General features: G+C 34.0%; 1 protein-coding gene across 7 annotated transcripts in view; it reads left to right on the top strand.

Moving 5' to 3' along the window:
- The window catches only part of USP34 (ubiquitin specific peptidase 34), a 240,420-nt gene that overhangs the window by 200,562 nt on the left and 17,246 nt on the right, over positions 1-22,612 (top strand). For 5 of the 7 annotated variants that reach the window (XR_011569295.1, XM_070798851.1, XM_070798854.1 and 2 more), the window contains 18 exons: positions 312-376; positions 472-547; positions 639-686; positions 777-842; positions 2,576-2,656; positions 3,362-3,439; positions 4,549-4,634; positions 5,007-5,175; positions 5,275-5,349; positions 6,747-6,898; positions 10,475-10,523; positions 10,608-10,712; positions 10,802-10,846; positions 11,569-11,673; positions 13,124-13,271; positions 17,465-18,099; positions 19,818-19,975; positions 21,244-21,322. Coding sequence is in view for 6 of the 7 variants with exons in the window: in XM_070798851.1 (XP_070654952.1) it covers positions 312-376; positions 472-547; positions 639-686; positions 777-842; positions 2,576-2,656; positions 3,362-3,439; positions 4,549-4,634; positions 5,007-5,175; positions 5,275-5,349; positions 6,747-6,898; positions 10,475-10,523; positions 10,608-10,712; positions 10,802-10,846; positions 11,569-11,673; positions 13,124-13,271; positions 17,465-18,099; positions 19,818-19,975; positions 21,244-21,322 (2,220 nt within the window). In the remaining variant the exon portion in view is untranslated. The remainder of the gene's footprint in view (positions 1-311; positions 377-471; positions 548-638; positions 687-776; positions 843-2,575; positions 2,657-3,361; positions 3,440-4,548; positions 4,635-5,006; positions 5,176-5,274; positions 5,350-6,746; positions 6,899-10,474; positions 10,524-10,607; positions 10,713-10,801; positions 10,847-11,568; positions 11,674-13,123; positions 13,272-17,464; positions 18,100-19,817; positions 19,976-21,243; positions 21,323-22,612) is intronic. The other 2 variants (XM_019970352.2, XM_070798852.1) reach the window with 1 other exon arrangement.

Here is a 22,612-nt window from a genome sequence, read left to right as displayed (position 1 = left end):
CTGTGTTTTGTTTATTATATGTTTTCTCTTCAGACAGGTGGAATTTCAGAGTTCATACTTTAAAATTTTTCATAAATTTAGAATAAAAACAGTGTGGGGCTTGAGTTAGCCAGATAAGTAATGAAAAATTGGATCAGGTTTAGTGACTACTTCCATATTCCATTTACCTAGAAAAAGTCAACATAAATTTTAAATGCATGTATTTGTTTTGTTTTGGTTCTAGAGCAAGTCTTAGTCTGTCTAATAAAAATATTGGTAAAATGTCATGAAACATGCTTTCTGATACCTCATGTTAACATTTTTTTCTTCAGTGGATTTGGCATGATAACATGCAGTTTCTTCAAGACAAAAACATTTTTGAACATACATATTTTGGGTAAGTTTGGTAGATTTTAATAAGAGATCTTTTGTTACACATTTTTAAAAAATCTTACTTCGTGAGAATTTTAACCTATTATTTTCAAATTCTAGGTTTATGTGGCAGTTGTGTAGTTGTATTCCCAGTACATTACCAGATCCTAAAGCTGTGTCTTTAATGACAGCAAAGGTAATATATGTATAACCTTAGAAAATTTCTTCAAAATTGATGACTTTAAAATAATTAAATCTTTTTTGCTTAACTTTGTCTTTTCTTGCAGTTAAGCACTTCGTTTGTCCTAGAGACCTTTATTCATTCAAAAGAAAAGGTGCATATTTTATTTTTTAAACTTTTGTGCTATTTATGTCATTTATCAGATAGCTCTTAAAACCTCCAGTGACTTCTTTTTCTTTTTTAGCCCACAATGCTTCAGTGGATTGAACTGTTGACCAAGCAATTTAATAATAGTCAAGCAGCTTGTGAGGTGAGGTGAATAATTCAACAAAACAATGCATAGCTTAAGATTCAGTTTCTTGTTTTCTTTTATTCTTAAGATGCTACAGCAAAATTATTTTATCTATTATAAATCATAGAGAGCCCAGTGTCAGTTATTCCTAAAATTACTTGATAGCCAAGAGAAATTTATAATTGTGTATCAGCTTCATTACACTGAATAAATAATTGATTTTTAAGTTATTTAAAAGTTCTTGTGTTCTCCCTGTCATGTATCAGAAGGAAAAAGTATAGAAGATTTAAGACTGTACCAGATATTTCTTAACTACTTTTGCATGTTACTAGAAAATACTAAAAAATACATATCTCCCTTACCCCCTGAGGAAAATAGTAGATCCCTTACCCCCTGAGGAAAATAGGAAAATCTATCCCAGTAGATCAATTTATGTCCTATTTTATCTTTTCCAGAATTGCCTTATAAGAGTAACATATCCCTTAGGATAATATGAACACTGGTAATAATCACTTAGCCATATTGTCATCTTACTATTGTTTATCATTTTTATGGTCTTGCAAAGTGGTATGTATCTTACTAGGAATGCAAGTCTTATAAATGTCCAGAAATGGGAGACAGCAGCATAGTGTACAATGAGATTAGTTGAAGATTTTTTTCATATAGGTTTTTAGAGAGAGTTTGAGTTTTTTTCAGTTGGTTTGTTTGAATTAGGATTCAAACAAGATCCTTTCCACATTTTGCTTTTGTCTTATAAATCTTTTTTCACCTATTAATATAGTTGACCTGTGGACAACAGGGGTTTGAACTGTTTGTCCTCTCATACGTAGATTTTTTTCAGTAGATATGTATAGTACTGTACAATCTGTGGTTGGTTAAGTCTGAGAATGCAGAGGAATCTCAGATACAGAGGGTCAGCTATGGGACTTGAGTATTTGCAGATTTTTGTATATGCTGGGACTCCATACCAAAGAGCAGCTGTAGTTACCTTTGTCCCCCCCTCCGTACCACTTTGTCATTTGTTCTGCAGGATTTTCCACATGCTGGTTTTGACCGACAGCATCTTTTGTGTGTTCTTTGACATACTCCTCTATTCCCCTTCTTCTTCATGATTTTTAAGAAACTGGTAGATGGAGAAGCTATATTAGGTCATAAATTTGTTTTGTTTTTGTTGTTTTTAAATAAAGTTGTCACTTTAGTTTTTTCACTAAGGATTTTCTTCTGGAACTCAAGGAGTTAAAATTCTCTACAGTTGTCAGCAATTATATGTATGCATTAATGAGCAGTACAGTTCAGTAAAGGAGTTAAATATGTGATTAAGAGATATCTTGAAATTAATGGGAAATTGTCTAAGCTAAGTAAGTGTAAAATGTTTTTTGTTATCAAGAGACATAAATTGGTTTTAAACAGGAAAAGTGAATCATACTCAGATCCTATCTTATTTACTAGGAGCAAAAGATTCTACAGGGTGACATTTAAGAAGTCTAAGAGAAAAATAACATTCCACTTTGTTAAGCACTGCCAGTTGTTATCATGTGGGTTGTACACTAATATAAATGGCATCCATGGAATTCTGTATTGAGAAGACTTTGATTATGACTTTAGGCATTTTAGAGTTTAGACTTTCTATCGAAGAATCTGTTTTGGTGAGAACTTAAAATAATTCAAATTTCAGTTAAAATTAAAATCCTTGTGTAATGTTTATCCCCAATTATTGGTTGAATATTAAAAATCACATGATTTTCTTACAGTGGTTTTTGGACCGCATGGCTGATGATGATTGGTGGCCAATGCAGATACTAATTAAGTGCCCTAATCAAATTGTGAGACAGGTAAGAAAAATCTTCTTTGAAAAAGTAGTAGTTTTCAAGTTGATTACTCTGAATTTGCCCATGAATATACTTTAACCCATTTAATTCATTTAATTCAATGAAAGCATTGAAAAGATTGACCTCTTACCACAAAAGTCACTTTGCTTTTATTTTCACCAGCCTCTTGGCAAATCAGCTATCATTCCATTCAAGTGATTAAAATAATTCACATTTCCTGGTTATGGGAAGATAGCTATAACTGCCTGTTTTCTCAGTTATGCGTATTGTACTCTGGAGATCACAGGATCGATGTGTGATATGTGAATTGTACTGATACTTTTTCAGTTCCTTAGATGCTCTAACCATGGTAGGGTACGGTAATAGCCTTGAAGTTAAATGAATAGTATATAACTTATTTCTGTGACAGATTCTGAACTATCACATGAATCAATTTATTTTTCTTAAACCAATGGAAAAATTAACAAGAAAGAAAAAACACATATATCCACTTATGATACAAAACCAAAAATTTAATCTGAAAGATGCTACTTTAAGTTATTCTTGATATATAATTCTTATAAAACTTTTTGATGTGTAAAATTTAGTGGTTTTTAGTCCTGTTCCCAAACATGCAACTATTATCTGTCTGTAATTTTATAATACCCTGAAAAGAAATCCCATACATATGAGCAGTCACTTCCATTTTATCCTGTTCCTTCTCTTCAGCCCCTGGCCACCATTCATCTACTTTCTATCTCTATGGATTTGCCTATTTTCACCATTTCACTTGAAGAAAATCACACAGTATGTGTTTTTTTGTGACTGGCATGTTGTGGCTTATATCCGTAATTTATTTCTTCTTACTGCATAATAATATTCCATATATGAGATTTTGTTTCTCTGTTCAGCAGTTGATGAACATTTGTGATGTTTCCACTTCTTTGCTAGTTTGAATAACACTGCTGTGAACATTCGTGTATAGATATTTGTGTGGACATATGTTTTCAGTTTTTTTGGATATATACATAGAAGTGAATTGCTGGGTTGTATGGTCACTATGTTTGACATTTTTAGAAATTGTCAGATTTTTTATCATGATGTCTGCACCTGTTTACATTCCCAGCAGCAATCTATGAAGGTTCCAGTTTTGCTACATCTTCTTCAGCATTTGTTATCATCTTGATTTTAGCCATCCTAATGGGTGTGAAGTAGTATATCATGGTTTGGTTTGTATTTCCTTTGGAAATAATGATATTGAACATCTTTTCATATGCTTATTGGCTATTTGTATATCTTATTTAGCGAATTCTTAGACTTTTTTTTAGCTGCACTGGCTGTTTGTTGCGGCACACGGGGCTTCTCTAGTTGTGGCGTGCCGGCTCAGTATCCCGGCAGCATATGGAGTCTTAGTTCCCCAACAAGGGATCGAACCTGTGTCCCCTGCATTGGAAGGTTTATTCTTACTACTGGACCACCAAGGAAGTCTCACCTCAGACATTTGTAATTCATATTTTTTTTGATAAACTTAAATTGTTTTCTCTTGGTCATTGAGGTTCTGATAAGCAGATACCCTTCCCCACTCCACTTTTATGAAAGAAATGGATGCCAGGTTTCTTCTGTATCTCCACTAGTGAAGAAGGTTTCATGAAACTTTGTAGTTAGCAATCTCTACTACCAATACCTATAGTTTATTGTTGCTTTTTCCATTATAAAACTGAATATTGCTTTTCAAGCTAACTCTACCTTTTGTCCTCAGTCTGTAGTGGAGACTCCAGGAAAGCTTTAGAATGTCAAAAGATAATCTGTGAGAAAAATATAAATGAGCAACAGAATTTTTGATCATGTTCATTTTTCAGTATCTTTGTTACCTGACATGACTTGTCTCTTACGTTGTCATATCTTTTCACTTTTAGATGTTTCAGCGTTTGTGTATCCATGTAATTCAGAGACTTAGACCTGTGCACGCTCATCTCTATCTACAACCAGGGATGGAAGATGGGTAAGAAGTATACCTTTTGAACTGAACATTTTAAGCTTTTTGATTACCTGCTTACAAAGTATTTTTAAATATCCACACTGAAATATTTAGGTTCTCCTGTTTTAAAAAGTCTATAATAATATAAATCAAGGAGGAAAATTTTTGTTTTATTTTTGTTTAATTGCATTTTCGAAATCCTCTACAGGGAACTTTGACTTGTCTTTTTGTTTTGATTTCAGTGAGAGAGAACTAGAATCCAACTGTTTGTATTGCTATCATTGGTGGTATTCATAATTATAAAGATGATAAATTCAGATTTTAATATTTCTCCTCCCAGAATATCTATCCCCAGACTTCATAGTTTCTCTAAGATACATAAAATTATGTTTTCAGGTCTGATGATATGGATGCTTCAGTAGAAGATATAGGTGGTCGTTCGTGTGTCACTCGATTTGTGAGAACTCTGTTATTAATTATGGAACACGGTGTAAAGCCTCACAGTAAACATCTTACAGAATATTTTGCTTTCCTTTATGAATTTGCCAAAATGGGTGAAGAAGAGGTGAGACTGTATCTTGTTTATTTTTGGTATTATATACTTATTTTTGGTATTTAAAACATAATTGTGTTTATATTTTTAAATCAATATTTTTGTTTTTAGAGCCAGTTTTTGCTTTCATTGCAAGCCATATCTACAATGGTACATTTTTACATGGGAACCAAAGGGCCTGAAAATGTAAGTACAGTTCTGCCTCATATCAGGGATATTTAGAGACCATGGTTTCAAGTTGCACCATGGAAAGATAATAGATTTCCTTTTAAGTCCTGTCTAGCCCTGATATTAGGAGAAGGCAATGGCAGCCCACTCCAGTATTCTTGCCTGGAAAATGCTATGGATGGAGAAGCCTGGTAGGCTGCAGTCTGTGGGGTCACTAAGAGTCGGACACGACTGAGCGACTTCACTTTCACTTTTCACTTTCATGCATTGGAGAAGGAAATGGCAACCCACTCCAGTATTCATTCTTGCCTGGAAAATCCCTGGGAGAGAGGAGCCTAGTGGGCTGCCATTTATGGGGTCACACAGAGTCGGACACGACTGAAGCGACTTAGCAGGAGCAGCAGCCCTGATATTAAATGATTTTAGGAGTCTGTTTGGTTGATATTTTTAATGGATCTAGTGAGAGAAGAAACAATCAAGTAATACATTTCACTGGTATGGCCCAGGATCAAAACCAATAAATGTAGCAAAATGACCACCACCTGCTTTAGTTTCCTGTCAGCATATTGTGTTTTGGTGAACGTTTTTTCTGACCGTATTTTTAAAGCCCTTTGCTGTATTAAATTTGTATGTCTTCCAAAAATTCAGGTAGCTAGTCTGTTTATAATATTGAAAGTATTTTATCAATTGTATATTGTTTGTAATGACCATATTGGACTGAATGCTCTGTATGTTCTATCTTATTAAATTCTTGTTGCGACCCTAAGAGGTAAGTACTATTGTTATCTCCATTTTATAGATGGGCAACTTGAGGCATAAAGAAGTTAACTTATTTTAGATAACAGTGAGTTAGCATTTGATCCTTGATTAGACTCTTGAACAAAACTATTAGCCACTATGCGGTCATGGTTCTCCAGATATATACTGTTATTATCTAATTCCAGCCTAGGTGGTTACTTGTTCAGTATTGCATTTCAAACTTCTGATGAATATCTCTTTGACATACCTACTGTTTGGATTTTCTGAAAATTGCAAATATAGATTCCTTTATTTGTGTGACTGACATTTTTATTACTTTTTTTTTCCAATTCATATGAACTTTGATCCTGATTTATCTTTCAAAGAACTTACCTATAAGAAAAAGTTATTATTAAAGAATTTATCTCTTTAGGTAAGGTAAATACTCACAGTATTGGGAATTATTGTTCTTTACAGCTCTGCCTGTTAAATCTAAAATTGTCCTGAGTGTCATTTAGATTTTTAAAGTTAGAGTTAGGCCTTTGAATGTTATTTTTCATGATGCATGTTCCTGCCACTGTCTACCCTGCATTGTTGTATAAAATAATCAAGCTATTTGCTGTCAACCTAATGTTAAAAAACGAATATATTAAAAATGAATTGTGTTTATGTTCTAGCCTCAAGTTGAAGTGTTGTCAGAGGAAGAAGGAGAAGAGGAGGAGGAGGAGGAAGATATACTCTCTCTGGCAGAAGAGAAATACAGGCCAGCTGCCCTTGAAAAAATGATAGCTTTAGTTGCTCTTTTGGTTGAACAGTCTCGCTCAGAAAGGTGAAATGTTTCAACATTCAAAATGCTTAAAGCATGTTTGGTTTTATTCTTTTTACATAATTGTTTTATCATTCTTAATTCAGTGGCTTTGTTACTTAATTCTTTTTAAATAATAACATGATTCATCAACTCTTGTAGCATAAGTATTTCAGTCCTTTGTACCAAACTTTTACTTTGCCTCTGAGTCATGTTAGAAATATACATTGAAGAAATATACAGTAAAATATCTAGCAAAATTATATGTGCATTCATCTTTTAACCTAGCAACCCCACTTCTGGGATTCTGTTCCCAAAATACAGAAAGATGTATATTTATTGAAGCAATGTTTATAAACAGCAAAAGACTGAAAATGTCCACAAAGATGGGACTAGTTGAAGAAACAGCATTCCCTCTATAAGAGTACTCCATTGCAGAAAAAAGAAGAATATGGAATCTGTATATTACCATGAAGAGATCTTCAGGATAGATATTACTAAGGTGAAAAAAATGAAGGTGGACAAAAGTATCTATAGAATACTATTTTCTTTTTTTTTTTTTTTTGGGGCCGCATGGTTTGGCTTGCAGGATCCCCGAGTCCTAACCATTGGACTGCCAAAAAATCCCCTACAGTATGATACTTTTTAAGACAGGGGAGGCTGAGAGAGACAAAATGAGTGACAGTGTGTGTGTGTGTGTGCGCACGCGCATGCGTGCACGTTCGTTTCTGTGTGCGCGTGTGCATTTGTTTGTGCGTGTGTGCATGCACAACCAAGCCTCATTATACATGGATCTCCAATTTGCAAATTTGCCTACTTAACTAAAATTTATTTGTAATCCTCAAATCAATACTTGTGAAGCTTTTATATTCATTTGTGGATTACAGAATGTACCAAAAATTTGGAGTTGATGTGACAACACACTTCCCCAGCTGAGGTCAGATGTCGTGACACTATGCCTTCTTGTTTCAGTTCTCATATTGTAAACAAACTTTTTTGCAGTATGTGCCACATTTTTCACATTTATGCTCTTTATTTGGTCATTTGGCTGTTTAAAAATGGTCCCAAACATAGTGCCAAGTGCTATCTAGTTTGTTCCAAAGTTCAAGAATGTGCTAATGGTCAACATTAAATCAGGTGTCTTGAAACAGAAGCACACATATGACACAAGGTAACATATTGATTTATCAATGAAAATGTTATGACCCTGAGGTTCACAGGAACAAACTGTGTGTTTTCCCTATAAGCAGTGATTTGGTGTTCACTAATTCAGTGTTTGCATCTCCGTATAGAACATAAGTACTGCAAATGACAAGAATTGAGGGTTTTTTTTTTTTTTTTTTTAATTGAAGACTAAGTTTTTAAAAATACACTTTAAAAACAAGTTTCCAGTGGTTGTGGGGAGGAGAAAACAGACTGGAGGGGACAGGAATGGAAGTTTGACTTCTTTGAATGTAGTACATTGTTTTGTTTTTTAGATTTATTTTTGGAATCATGTGAATGTTTTATATGATTACAAACTTAATAAAATGCAGTCCCTAAAAATCAAAAGCAGACTGAAATAAATGAAACTAACTGTATATTGAGTTGGTGACATAAACATTGGAGAAGAATTAATTAAAGTGACTTTAGAACACATTGATTTAACTGTAATTTTTAGTGGTATGTACCTGAAAGACAAAGAAAAATTGTAAAATTATCTTAAAAGTGTTTTGCTAATTATATTGTTAGTATTAATATAACTAGAATTATTGTTCTGAAACTATGTTATCGAATAAAGTAAATAGATAATTGTTAACATCATTAGAAACCAAGATTTTCAGAAAAAGAAAAGAGGAGAAATATCAATATAAAATTGTAGAATGTTTATTTGACTTCTTCAACACTAAATTTGAATTTGGCAGTATCAGTAAAGTTCATGGTATATTTTGTCTTAAGCAAACAAAAAATGTATTATGTATCTCCCATTTTCTGAAAATGTCTAGAAACTCTGTCCAACCCCAAATCAATGAGTGCCACTGGCATCTAGATATTATTTACCACTGAAAAAAATGAAGGTCCCTTAGGAAAATGGCCAGTTCCAGGTTTTGGGCAAGAAATGAATGGGAAGCCTTGAACATTTTGTCATTTTGAAAAGCAGGGAGGCTATCAAAGACTGCTGGGGTCATGTTAAAACGTCTCAAGAGTCAACTTGAGGTATCTTTGGTCACAGACTGGACAACTTGAACATCAATAATAACAAGAAGTAACTGCAAAGTGGACTAAAACATGTCATGGATGTTTACATCCATGAGTTCATAATGATACCTAAAAACAAAATTTTAAAAATCATTGGCAACCTTCGGAGTATATTAAGAAACCAAATGATAATTTTGAAAGCATATTAATAAAGGAACAGTATCAAGTGTTTATCTTACCTGCAAGAATTATACTTCATGGCAACCAGATTGTAAATGAGACATGCTCGTCGTCATAGAGGTATTTGAGCTAATAAATGAGCAAGTAGTGCCGGAATTGGGATACTAGTATTTTGTATCCCAAATGAAATAATGGATCTAGAAATCGATCATTGTGGGCTGAAAACATTAGAAAAAGAGGGACAACTTTTCATTGTGCCTTGTGATGAAAGTTCATACCACCGCTTACAAGGTATTCTTAATTAAAAAGTCAAAACTAGATGTGATCAAGTTTCTGGGTTTAACTACCAGTTTACAGGAAATATGGGGACAGAGGAATATGTTAAAACAACACAGTGAGGATATAATCAGCAAGATGGAAATGTGGGAAATTCTACACGACAAACCACCTACTCTTCAGCAGATTAAATTGCAAGATAAAAACAAAATCGGAGGGGAAACCAGTTGTCTAAAAGAGATTTAAAAGACATTTCAACCAATGGCAACAGAGGACTTTATTTGGATCCTGATTCAAACAGATTATAACTTTTTTTTTTTTTAAGAAACTTGAGGAAATTGTACATTGACTGGATCTTGTATGATAATAAGGAATTTTAATTTAGGTGTGAATAATGGTAGTGTTACATTTCTGAAGTTTATGTTTGAGATATATATTGATTTATGGGCTCAGTGATACAATATCTGAGTTGTTTCAGAATAGTTCAAATTGATTAAGTACTAGGTACAAATGAAACAACACTGACCATGAGTTGGTAATTTGACTGTTGGGATGCTTACACTATTTTTGCATGTGTTTGAAATTTTATTTACTAAGTTGAAGAAATATGCAGTAATTTTAAACTTGAAAGTGAAATTCTTTATTTCTTCAAAGTTTGCTTTGTTTTAAAGGTCCTCGTGTCAGAAAAGCTCTCTAAATTAAATCCATCTTAGTGCATGAACATATTGAGTTAATTAAACGGAAATAAAGTAGATTTGGACTTCTATATATAAATCTTGGAATTTTAAAAAATTGTCCAAAAGGTGTCTAATGAACAAGTCTAGCAGAAAGTTCAAAAATCATTTTATGATGGTGTCTTGGTATACTTGTAACTGAATCAACAATGTTGTTATGTATCATGACTCAAATGGCTCTAAATTAGTATAGAGGAAAGAAGAACTTATTTCCACTAATGTTTTCTTTCAGGCATTTGACACTGTCACAGACTGACATGGCGGCATTAACAGGAGGAAAGGTATACCTTCTTAATATTTAGACCACTTGATAATCCCAAAAATAACAAAACAATTCTTAAATGAACAACTTTTGCTTTTGACAGGGATTTCCCTTCTTGTTTCAACATATTCGTGATGGCATCAATATAAGACAAACTTGTAATCTGATTTTCAGCCTTTGTCGATACAATAATCGACTTGCAGAACATGTAAGTACTGAGAAACAGTCAAAAGTTTTTTGGTAATTTTTGGAAGAATATTCTGAAATTCTCCTCCCCCCACTTTTTTTTTGTTTTAGATTGTATCTATGCTTTTCACATCAATAGCAAAATTGACTCCTGAGGTATGTAGACATTTGTTAATTCATGTTTTTCAAATTACTGTGAGCACTGACCATGCTTTCAGATGAACCTTTCTAACTGTTCTTGAGGAAAAGTTTGTCAAGGCTTCCCCCATAATATAGTAACCTATTTTAAAACTTGAATAAATTGAATTACCTCTTCATGTCTTATCACAAATGTCATTTTCCCAGTTAAATTAACATATAATTTGAACATATCAGTGTGTCACCTAGGTACTAAGCTTTAAAGTTGTTTGGTTTGAAGCATATGTCATATTGTACCTTGGAAGAAAGTGAACTAACTAAAATTCTGCTTAGGTGGATAAATATGTATCTTTTTAAAAATGAAAATGTTATAGCTATTTTGAGAATACATTTCAAATATTAATATGAATTCTACCTCAGCGAGCAAAAGTTGCTACAGGAAACTTTTAATCTAAACTTTTCTATAAACATGGCTGTCTCATTAACTAGAGTTTTTTTTCCCCCTAAATTGACATCCAGAAAACTATATTTTCTGTTACATGTGGCTGCTGCACAATTGACACTGTATCCTGAGCTCATCCTGCTGATTTATGATAGTTCAGGTTCATATGTATGAGTACTAATCTCTCTAACGTAATACAGCAGATTTAAATGTGATCTGTAGAAGAGTTATATTTGTTTTCTAGCAAAAGTAAGTGATTCACCAGATCTAAATACGCAATCATGTATGTGTCTTATAGGCAGCCAATCCTTTCTTTAAATTGTTGACTATGCTAATGGAGTTTGCTGGTGGACCTCCAGGAATGCCTCCCTTTGCATCTTACATTCTGCAGAGGATATGGGAGGTAAGTCTTGTAGATGTTCTAGTATTTATTTTTCTAATACAATCGCTGCCATTTTAAGTACTAGTTTCTTCTTGCTTGGGTAACTCAAAATGGTTTTAGTAAGTCACAGGTCAAGAGAAGAAAAGATGGCTTTTAGTCAGAAGATCTAAAGGAAGAAGAGTTTCTGGCTAGTTAGTGTCTCAGATGTTTAAAGACTTTCTTGTAGAATCATAAACAACCTTTAGTCCATATGAGGTTCTCATTCCCATTCCCCTGCTCTCAAAGATTCCATGAAGTGGTAGAAGCCCTAGAAATAAAAACTAGCTGCTTTCAGTAGTTGATAGAAAATACAGAGAAAGCACCAAACACTACCTTTCTTCTAGAATTACTGCCGAGGTTACAGAATTTCTTACTGAGTGTTGGAAATGCCCTCTCGCTGGTCTAGGGGCTTGGTGGACTTTTTCTCTTGATAGGCCAGATAGTAAATATTTTAGGTTTTGTGGGCCATATGGTCTCTGTCAACCACTCAACTGGTGTTTTACCATAAAATCAGCCATAGACAAAATATAAATGAGTGGGCATGGCTATGTTCCAATACAAACTCAAAAACAAGCAAACCACAGAATTTGTCCTGCAATCCATAATTTTCCAACCTCTAGATTTCCATGAAGAAAATCTTTCCAGCAGTATACTGAGCTAGTTTTCATTCTCAATTATAGTAGCAGATTGGTCAAACAATAAGAAAAGTAAAGATGGAAACTTCAAGGAATTAAAGCACTTTAATGTATACTTTAAAAATTTTTAATTTTGCTTATTTGTTTTTATCTATGCTGGGTTCTTGTTGCTGCACAGGCTTTTCTCTAGTTGTGGCAAGCAGGGGCTACTCTCTAGTTGTGATGTGAGGGCTTCTCACTGCGGTGGCTTCTCTTGTTGCTGAGCATAGACTCTAGAGCATCTGGACTTCGGTAGTTGCAGCACGTGAGCTCAGCAGTTGCAGCTCCCAGGCTCTAGAGCACAAAGTGTCAGTAGTTGTGCTGCAAAGGCTTAATTGCTCTGTGGCATGTGTGATCTTCCTGGACCAGGGATTGAACCTGTGTCATCTGCACTATCAGGCGGATTCCCGTCCACTGTACCACCAAGAAAGCCCTGAAAACAGTTTTAAATAAGTTTGTAAACTTAAGACCTAAAAGTCATTGGGTTTCTCTTATTGGTCCTTTGCTAGAATCCTTGGTTAATATAATTTGATTTTGTAAACTATTGAGAAAAACTTTTTGAACATATTCCTGTTAATAAAAATAAATTGCTTTAAAAATGGGAGAAAAAAACATGGGTGTGAAACTTCTTTCAGGTTCTAGTTTTCAGGAAACTGTTTTAGCTTTCAAGTGTCTAATGTATATACCAAAAGTCAGTTTGAAAGAGTAACTGCTCACGCACTTAGACTTACATTCTGTTCTTGTCATTTTACTTGTAGGTGATTGAATACAATCCTTCTCAGTGTCTGGATTGGTTGGCAGTGCAGACACCCCGAAACAAACTGGCACACAGCTGGGTTCTACAGAATATGGAAAACTGGGTTGAGCGGTTTCTTTTGGCTCACAATTATCCTAGAGTCAGGACTTGTAAGTCAAATATTCAGAATTTAACAAACCGTTTGTTGTTCCAAGTTTTGTTTTTAAGGTGATTATAGTATGCTCATTGTATATAATGCAAAAAGACTCTTAGAGATACTCTTGTTTATTTTTGAAATACTGTTTTAAAGGCCAAAGTTTTATTAGTATTTGAAAACCTATGACAGTATTTTACAAATATCTGTAATTTTTTTTTTTTTTTTTAAGTATAGGAAACTGTCTTTCTTGGGTGACATCACCACCACCATCATTTTTGTTTCCTTTTTTGGTAGAGTCACAAAAGCATGATCAGCATTAGTGAAGAGATCTTGTCTTAAAAATAACTTGAGAAGGCTAAGGGTAAAAGTAGCAATAAAAACAGTACAGGCTGAGAGAAAATATTCTCTAAAGTTATGGGAGTTAAATGATGACTATCTTTATTGTATCCAGGCCAGAAGGGAATAAGCAAAGATCTTGGAAGACAGATGGACAAATAGCAAAAATAGATATTTCACAGAATAGGAAACTGCTCATAAATACACACAGTGTTTTCTTTTGATAGTATTAAATAAAAATCAAAGTGGTTCATTCTTAAAAATTCTTTAATCATTCAATTTAGTCATTAAAATTGTATTTCCTAGTTTTCTATTGAGAGCGCAAACAATGAGTGACACTCTGAAAGCAGCAAGCACATCGAATACCCAGATCCATGTTTTTGAATAACATTTCTAGTAAAATGAATCACAGTTCCTGGGAGAAATGGCTGATTATAGGACTGGGGCAGGGAATAAACAAGATGAGCCTGGAGCATCTTGTAGAACCAGAAAGTAATGAAATGCTCCAGAAACAATGATAAGGATATGTTGAAGGGACATAGAACCAACCTGATGATCTCCCAGTCTCCAAACCTGGAACACATTGGGTCGAAAAACAGTTAACATAGCACTGAATCATAATCCAAAGTATAAATGTCCATGAGTCCATGCTAATACAAATGAATGATTGAATAAACAAATAAATGAGGAGGCGCATCCCCCATACACAAGAATTCCAAATCATTTTTGTATATCTTTCCCCTCCAAAGGTGGAGTGTAATTTCATACCCTTTGAGTATCAGCTTTAATGTCTTGCTTTCAAAGAACAGAGTATTACGGATAGAGAAAATAACTTTTAAAGTGAAAAAACTTGACAAACATTAACTCTGGCAGGTAATTAATGTTAAAAGTGTCACTAATAAGTCATACTGATAGCATGTGCCCTTGGTATAATGTGATACAAGGGGGCACTTCATTATGTGGTCTTCCTCCCCAAATCCTATAACCTTAGTCTACTCTACATCACATAAACTCATTTGAGGGACATTCTACAAAAATACTGGACCACTACTCAAAACTACTATGGTCTTCAAAAGAAAGTCCGACAAAGTGTCACAGTCAAGAGGAGGTTAAAGAGACATGACATCTGAATCTGGTGTATCCTAAATGAGATCCTAGAAGCAGAAGAACATTACGACAAAACTATTAAAATCTAAAGTGTGGAACTGAGTTAAAAGTAATGTGTCAGTGTTGGTACACTACAAGTGTACTGTAGTAATAATGTCACAGTAGAAGTGGGAGAACATGTGTCAGTCATGGGTACACATGGATTGGCAGTGGTGCTCTGCTCGTAGGCTTTTCTTCTTATCAGTTTAGGCAACACCACAGTAATGGGATATTTGTAAGAGCGGACACATATGCTGGTTGGTGTTTATGTCCTGACTCCGGACCATAAGACAATTAAAAACCTATGTTGAACCACCTTTCCTCCTTCCGCCCCCACCCCCCCCCAAAAAAAAAGGGAAGGAAAGCTTTTTAGCTAGCTGGTACACCTAACATACATAATGGTGCTGAAGAAAGCATCTCATACATTGCAGTGACTTTGTAAGTTAATATTATCCTTATAAAATGCAGTTTAGCAGTATGTACCAAGATCCTTAAAATTTTTTTTTTTCCCTTTTTCAACTCCGTAATACCATTTCAGGGATTCTAGTATAAGTAAGTCATCCAATATATGAATGTCCAATAGCATTAGTTATAATTGTGAAAAATTAAAACTAGATGTTTAGATAGGAAATAGTTATGCATCATTTAAAAATTAAAATAATGAAGACTGTAGAAATATGAAAGCATGCTTTTGAATGTTTGAACATAGGAGCCAAATATTTAAATAGAGTAATATAACTCAGTAAGAATTAGGGTAACGTGTAGAAGAAAAGCTACAGAGAAATACTTTTAAATCCTACAAAATTGTAAAGAATAACTGTTTAAAATGTTTAGAGAAAAGAAAAATGGTGACATGATAGATGGCCTAGAATAGTTGAGTTACCTTGTAGAAATGGAAGTTTTATTCTAAGTTCTCTAGAACTGGGAATTCTTAAATTATATTCTAGCAAGGCAGTTTTTAGAAAGATGGTCTTTTCTTTCACATTGACCTTCATGTTTGTTCTCAAAGATAGATATAATTTAAAAGTTGTGTTCTTCTCCCTAGCAGAACTTACCTTTTTATTTAAAAGCACGGAACTTTTATAGAACTAAGTAGATGGTTAAGTATCTGATAAAGCAAAACAAAATGTTAATTATAGACTTTATGTGGTGGGTCCATGGGCCATTATTTGGTAGAGTGTTTTCAACCTTTCAGGGTATTTGGGATTTTTTTCACAATAAAATATGGGGTTAAAAGTATTTAACTTAAACTGAATAATTTCTTTAATCAAAAATTTTTTTCTCAATTGCAGTTTTATACAAAATTATTCAAGATGACACCTACATGCCAAGTTTTTATATTTGAAACACGTACCAAATTGAGCCTAACTGAAACAGACTAACCAGAGCAGTGTATAGTTAGTTGATAAATATATAGAAAATGGAGTGTTGCGCAAAAGTAAAGTCTAATTTGAAGTAAATCTGTAAAAGAGTTTACAGTTAATTTAGAAACCCTAACATCATTTGCTTTGGCAGTACAAATGAAGTTATCAAATTATAGGTAGAATAGTGGGAGACAGAATTAGTAGGTGTATTGCAAAGGGCTGTGCTAAGCCATTAGATGCCTTGAGAAGGCTCTGTATTGAATGTTGGTAACAAGATTAACTCATGAGTCTGACAATCAGTGTTTGAATTCCATTTCTGCCATAACTGTGTAAAATGGGGTTGTCTTAATATTTTAAGTCTGAGTAAAAGTGGAGATAATAAAAGTAATACCAAGTACATAAAGCTGTGTTGTTAAATTTAAGAATTTGATAAATTTTAGCAGTTCTTGTTTTTGTTACCATTATCATTGTCATCATCATCATCATTTCTCAAGGTCAAAATCTGGGTCCCCCTCTTTTTATCTGTGTGATCTTGATCTTTGCTTCTCCAAGATTCAAATTTTCCAATGTATCATCACTTACGTCGAGAATGACTGTGCAGATTAAATGAGATAATATTTGTAAAGTACCTAGCTCATACTAACTCCTTTTACAGATGGACTCAACTAATGAGTCATCCTCTCAGAATTATACCATAGGCTTAACAACATTTTTCAGATATATGTTGAAGGTAGGGATTCTTTCTTTGCACGCAGGGTTAGCCTAGAAGACTTCTAAAGATTTTCCAAAGTTGGTGTTCTCTAATTGGCATATGTATATATAATTTATACTACAAAATTCTTTTAGATAAATCTCATTCTATTTTTATAATGTAAGTTTACCATTATCTACAAAATAATAATATTTTGTAATAATTGATAAGGAGGAAGAAAACTAAGGCCTTAAATTAAATATTTGACCCTGTCAGACAGCGTAGGTCTTCTGGCCCCAAATGCTGTGTTCTTCCTGTTAAACCATGTTACTCCCTGAGAAGAAATAAAATGATAAAAACAAATGGGAAAATTCTGTATCTTGGGAAAGCTGAACAGAAGAGGTTTAAAACTTTCTAGTAGTTACTGCAATTGTTGTCACCACTTAAAAATAATAGTGACAGAATGGAAGGCGTCTGTTTTTGTCATTCCTTGGGATCTTTCTCTGGTACGAGTGGTAGAGCAGAAAGATATTAAAAGAGATGTTCATGTCTCTTTAATTTTTATTCATTTTGATTTTTACAGGGAAGAGTGGCTTTGTGTTTAATGACTGCTCTTCAGTCTATTTCATATCTTATAAACATCTGACAGTTTTGTTTTACATTTTATAGCTGCAGCTTATCTTCTGGTGTCCCTTATACCAAGCAATTCATTCCGCCAGATGTTCCGGTCAACAAGGTCTTTGCACATCCCAACCCGTGACCTTCCACTCAGTCCAGACACAACAGTAGTCCTACATCAGGTCTACAACGTGCTCCTTGGTTTGCTCTCAAGAGCCAAACTTTATGTTGATGCTGCTGTTCATGGCACTACAAAGCTAGTGCCCTATTTTAGCTTTATGACTTACTGTTTAATTTCCAAAACCGAGAAGCTGATGTTTTCCACATATTTCATGGATTTGTGGAACCTTTTCCAGCCTAAACTTTCTGAGCCAGCAATAGCTACAAATCACAATAAACAGGCTTTGCTTTCGTTTTGGTACAATGTGTGTGCTGACTGTCCAGAGAATATCCGCCTTATTGTTCAGAACCCAGTGGTAACCAAGAACATTGCCTTCAATTACATCCTTGCTGACCATGATGATCAGGATGTGGTGCTTTTTAACCGTGGGATGCTGCCTGCCTACTATGGCATTCTGAGGCTCTGCTGTGAGCAGTCTCCTGCATTTACACGACAACTGGCTTCTCACCAGAACATTCAGTGGGCCTTTAAGAATCTTACACCACATGCCAGCCAATACCCTGGAGTGAGTAAAATGATAACTCTTGTATCTGTATTCTCAAATTAATTGGAAATGCCTGTTTTTCCCCTTGTGGGGTGTAGTGACAAAATATGGGAGTATAGTCTAATTAACTGTTCTTATAGGTGTATTTGTTTTCTTGACTATATTTGTAAAATGTTATAAAATTGATAAGTGGGGGAAAAACTGATAAGTGTGTAGATAATTTTTTTAGTTTGATTACTGAAATTTTATCTCTAATGGAACTTATCTATGTTAATTTGTGGTTTTGTTAATGAGTTTTTCATATATACCTAATCAGAAAATTCAGCTTTGTGGTATAGTTTTAAGGAAGTGAGTATTCACTATTTAGATATTTATTATCAAGATGTACATGCTTTGCTAAACTGTGAGCTAGACAATATTTTCTTAGCTGAGAATGTTCCCTAGGGTTTTTTGTTTTTTGGTTTCTTTGTTCATGTTTGCTTGCTGGGTTGCTCAGTTGTGTCTGGCTCTTTGCAACCTCATGGATAATTGTCCAGGCAAGAATACTAGAGTGGATTGCCATTCCCTTCTCCAGGGGATCTTCCCGATCCAGGGATCAAACCCAGGTCTGCATTGCAGGCAGATTCGTTATCATCTGAGCCACCAGGGAATCCTTTTCACTTGTTCACACTACATTCAAGTGAATGAAATGGTTAAGAGGTGGGCCTGTCAGAATACAAATATATACCATCTAAGTCTGATTCGTTTTTCTTTGCAGACTATAGGTTTTATATTAAAGTTTCCTCTCTTCATGTTAGGCTGTCATTCTTGGATATTTCTTTCCATCATTGCTTCTTACTCTTTGTTGTAAACTCAAATTTACACCAAGAGGGTATAAATCTGGGAAGGAGGTTGGAAGCAGAGTGCAGAACCCTTTTTCAAGCGGTTGTCAACCCAAAGACCATAAACTGCTAATAGGAGAAATACTTTGCTAAATGGGAGGTGATGGGAGTGTAGAAGGAAGGAACTTTTTCAAGACATTCAAGATTTACTTAAAAGCTCAATCACATGACTGTAGTAAATGGTATTTTAAATATTAGTATCCTTGAATTGGGTGCTGTACTTTTTTCCTGTTGAAGGAATAAAGGAACTTAACTGTCCTTTAGACATAATATAGTGAATTGTTTTTCTTACCCAGAAAGAATAATCTAATTTTTTGTCAAGAAAGTTAGAATGCCTATAATAAAGTGAGTATAATAAGTACCAAAAGTGGTTCATCATCAGGTGGCTTGAACTGGATCATCTGTCAGTCTGGAAAGATCACTCTAAATATTGCCACAAAGAGTTTCTAAAAAACGGTATTCAGGTGTAATTGAGGTGTATGAAATCTTTGTGACAAGGTAATAATTTCTCATTTAAAAGAGACAAAAGATTGGCATTGCGTCTCTGGAACATATATTTGACATTACAAAACTAGTAATTTAAATAGTTTTAGGACTATAGTTGAACTGTATTTACTTATAGGTTTTAATCTTGAAATTCTATTTTAAGGTAATTTTCTTCTAGTAAGTAATATATTAAAATTTTAAAATAGAATCCATTGCTGATTTTTTAATTGTTTATGAATGCCACTGCAATTTAAGTTAATTTGTATAATTTTAAGAGCTAGCTAAATGAGCACAACACTTACAAATGAGAAACAGATACTATAAAATGGTATAGGGCTAAAAGGTCATCACTATGCTTTTTACCCTTTTCAGGCAGTAGAAGAATTATTTAACCTGATGCAACTGTTCATAGCTCAGAGGCCAGATATGAGAGAAGAAGAATTAGAAGATATTAAACAGTTTAAGAAAACAACCATAAGTTGTTACTTACGTTGCTTAGATGGCCGGTCCTGCTGGACTACTTTAATAAGGTAAAAAAAATTTTTTTGATGGTTTTGTTTTGTTTTTCCAAGTAAGGGAACATCATTTTGACACTTAAAGAGGAATAATTTAAATTGTTTATATAAGAGAAAGTTTACCAGTTCTTTAAGGTTATTGGGAAAGCATTTAAACCTTTTGACACTTAGGCAGACTTTGTATTTTGAGAGCTAGCTAGCTGCTTTTGAATAGTTTTTATTTTGATTTGGATTGTCTCTGTGTGTTTTATCAGAATCATTAGGGTTGGAAGGAACCTTAATGTATGATCTTCCACCTAAAGCTTGAATCCTTCTCTCTTGGCAGTTCATCCTAACTTACGCTTGGACAGTTCAATTCTAGAGGCCTCTAGATAGCTTACTCCATCTCTGAATAAGTTTCACTGTTAAGATACTTTTCTTTTATTTAGCCCAGATCTATCTTTTTTAACTATAGGAATTAGCCAAAATAACAAAATATCATCTTTACAGTTAATTGTTCAGAGCTCAGAAATTACTGAATAGCTATAAAGGAACTGCTACAAATTACACTTAATTCCCTTTAACTGTAGAAATAAAGTCTAGATTAACTTCTTTTCTGTGTATTGCATCTGAGACTTGGGACTGATGTCTTTTATTAGACACACATTTTTTTGGCAGTACTCTCTTGAACACTGTGGAATCTTAAGGTAATCAACCCACAATAGATAAGGTTATCTTCTTCAGAAAACCTTAAAATTTGAATCTTTGTTAGTACGTAAGATCAAATTAACTGCACTTGCCAAGACTCTTTGAAGAAACTTTCAAAATTTTAGCATTAATTTGGAAACATTGTTTTCCAAAGATTTGCTACTTAAAAGCTTATTTTCAAAAGAAAATTTGGAGTTTTCCTGATAACTGTTTTTAAAAAGGAAAGAAAAACATCTCACTAAAATAGAATTTCCGACTGTACTGTATAATAGCAGTTTCCAGTACTGATAGTGAAAGTCTGTTAATAAGAGTAATGAACCTACTTATGGATGATTATTATGTAGATTATTTTCAGCGCCAACAGAAGTTTTGGGGTCCCCCGCCCAGGTTGCATTGAAGATTTCTTTTTAAATATTATCTTTTTATTAAATTACTAAGACCTAGATGTAGCTGTCTTTTTTCTAGGTAAGAAAGTAGAGAACCAAAATGACAGTTTACTTATTCTCCGACCTCCCAACCCCCACCCCACCCGCCAACCACGTAAGTGTTCTGTTCTGATTCAGAGTTCTCAAACTGGACTTTATGTATTTTTCTAGTGCCTTCAGAATACTATTAGAATCTGATGAAGACAGACTTCTTGTTGTATTTAATCGAGGGTTAATCCTGATGACTGAGGTAAATGCTTTATTGTGTTTTACTATAGATTTATTCCAATTTAATGTTCTCACCAAAACTTTTTTTGTGTATATTTAGAGTTTATTATAGGTGTCTGGATTTTAAATATGCAAATCAGTAAATGCTACTTTATACTCTAAGAATAACTACATCATGGTACTAAGCATGCTGTTTTCTTTTTCCATAACAATTACATACATTCATTTCATTTGTAGGACTAGAAATGAATGAAATTTGTAGGATTTAATTGACACAGTTTCTCAAGAGTGCGCTTATGTGCGTTCCTCATTAGAGGAACCTAGTGAGGCTGCTATAGGTGGTTAAAAATCAACTGTTCATTCTTCCCATAATTACTGAACATCCACAACTCTTACGATGATTTTAAGTCTACGGAGGTGCATCGTACCCTTTAGTCTAACAATGGAGATAAGGTTAAAGAGTACATACCAAGGGCACTATGAAAATTAAAAGGTAGGATAGTTTTTTCAGTTGATGGTATTATAGAATAAGGATACAGTATATGAAACTCTGCTTTGAAGAATGTGAACCTGCAGAGACAAAATAGAAAAGGATTAACGTAAATGATTTAATCAACACAAAGGTAAGAAAGTATTGGTTGTATTCAACAAAAGCAAAGTCTGTCTGGCTAAAACAAAAGTTTGTGAAGAAGAGTAATGAGAACTTAATTCTTCAACAGCTGTTTGAATGTCTACTCTGTCAGGCATTGTGCTAGGCACGGGGGATATAGCAGTGAACAAGATAGTCATGATTTCTGTCCTCACAACTAACACATTAAATGTCACATGAGTACATTGTTCAGATTATGTACTGTCACAGATTCTAGGTTATGAATTTTCACCTGTGAATTGTGAGTAGTTTATAGGCCATGGTGAACTGATTTGACAAGATTAGGAAGATGATGCATTGGTGTACAATGAAATAGAAACCAAGGGTTTCATTAGCTAGTACAGTTAAAGGAATCAAAAGATTTAACAAGCCAATATGATTAAAGGAATTTTACCTTTGGAGTTCTTTTACCTCTTTTAGACCTACCATTTTACTGCTACTATTTTAGACCTACTATGACTGACAGCAGTTTCACCGTTGTCTTTGATAGAAACTCTGGAAAGTTAGTTAAAACAGTAGCCTGTTCTCCCCAGTCTTCCTGTTGTTACTGCTGCTTTGTAATCTTTGAAACTTGCAGTCTTAGAAATGTGTACTTAGAGCAAACAGTAAACCACCACCCCCTCCCCCGTAAATGTCTAATTAAATAAATTATTTGTTCAAAGT

Source organism: Bos indicus, chromosome 11 (genome assembly GCF_029378745.1).
Source record: "Bos indicus isolate NIAB-ARS_2022 breed Sahiwal x Tharparkar chromosome 11, NIAB-ARS_B.indTharparkar_mat_pri_1.0, whole genome shotgun sequence".
Lineage (NCBI taxonomy): Eukaryota > Metazoa > Chordata > Mammalia > Artiodactyla > Bovidae > Bos > Bos indicus.
The sequence above is the reverse complement of the archived record's forward strand: the minus strand, read 5'-3'. Positions and strand labels throughout refer to the sequence as shown.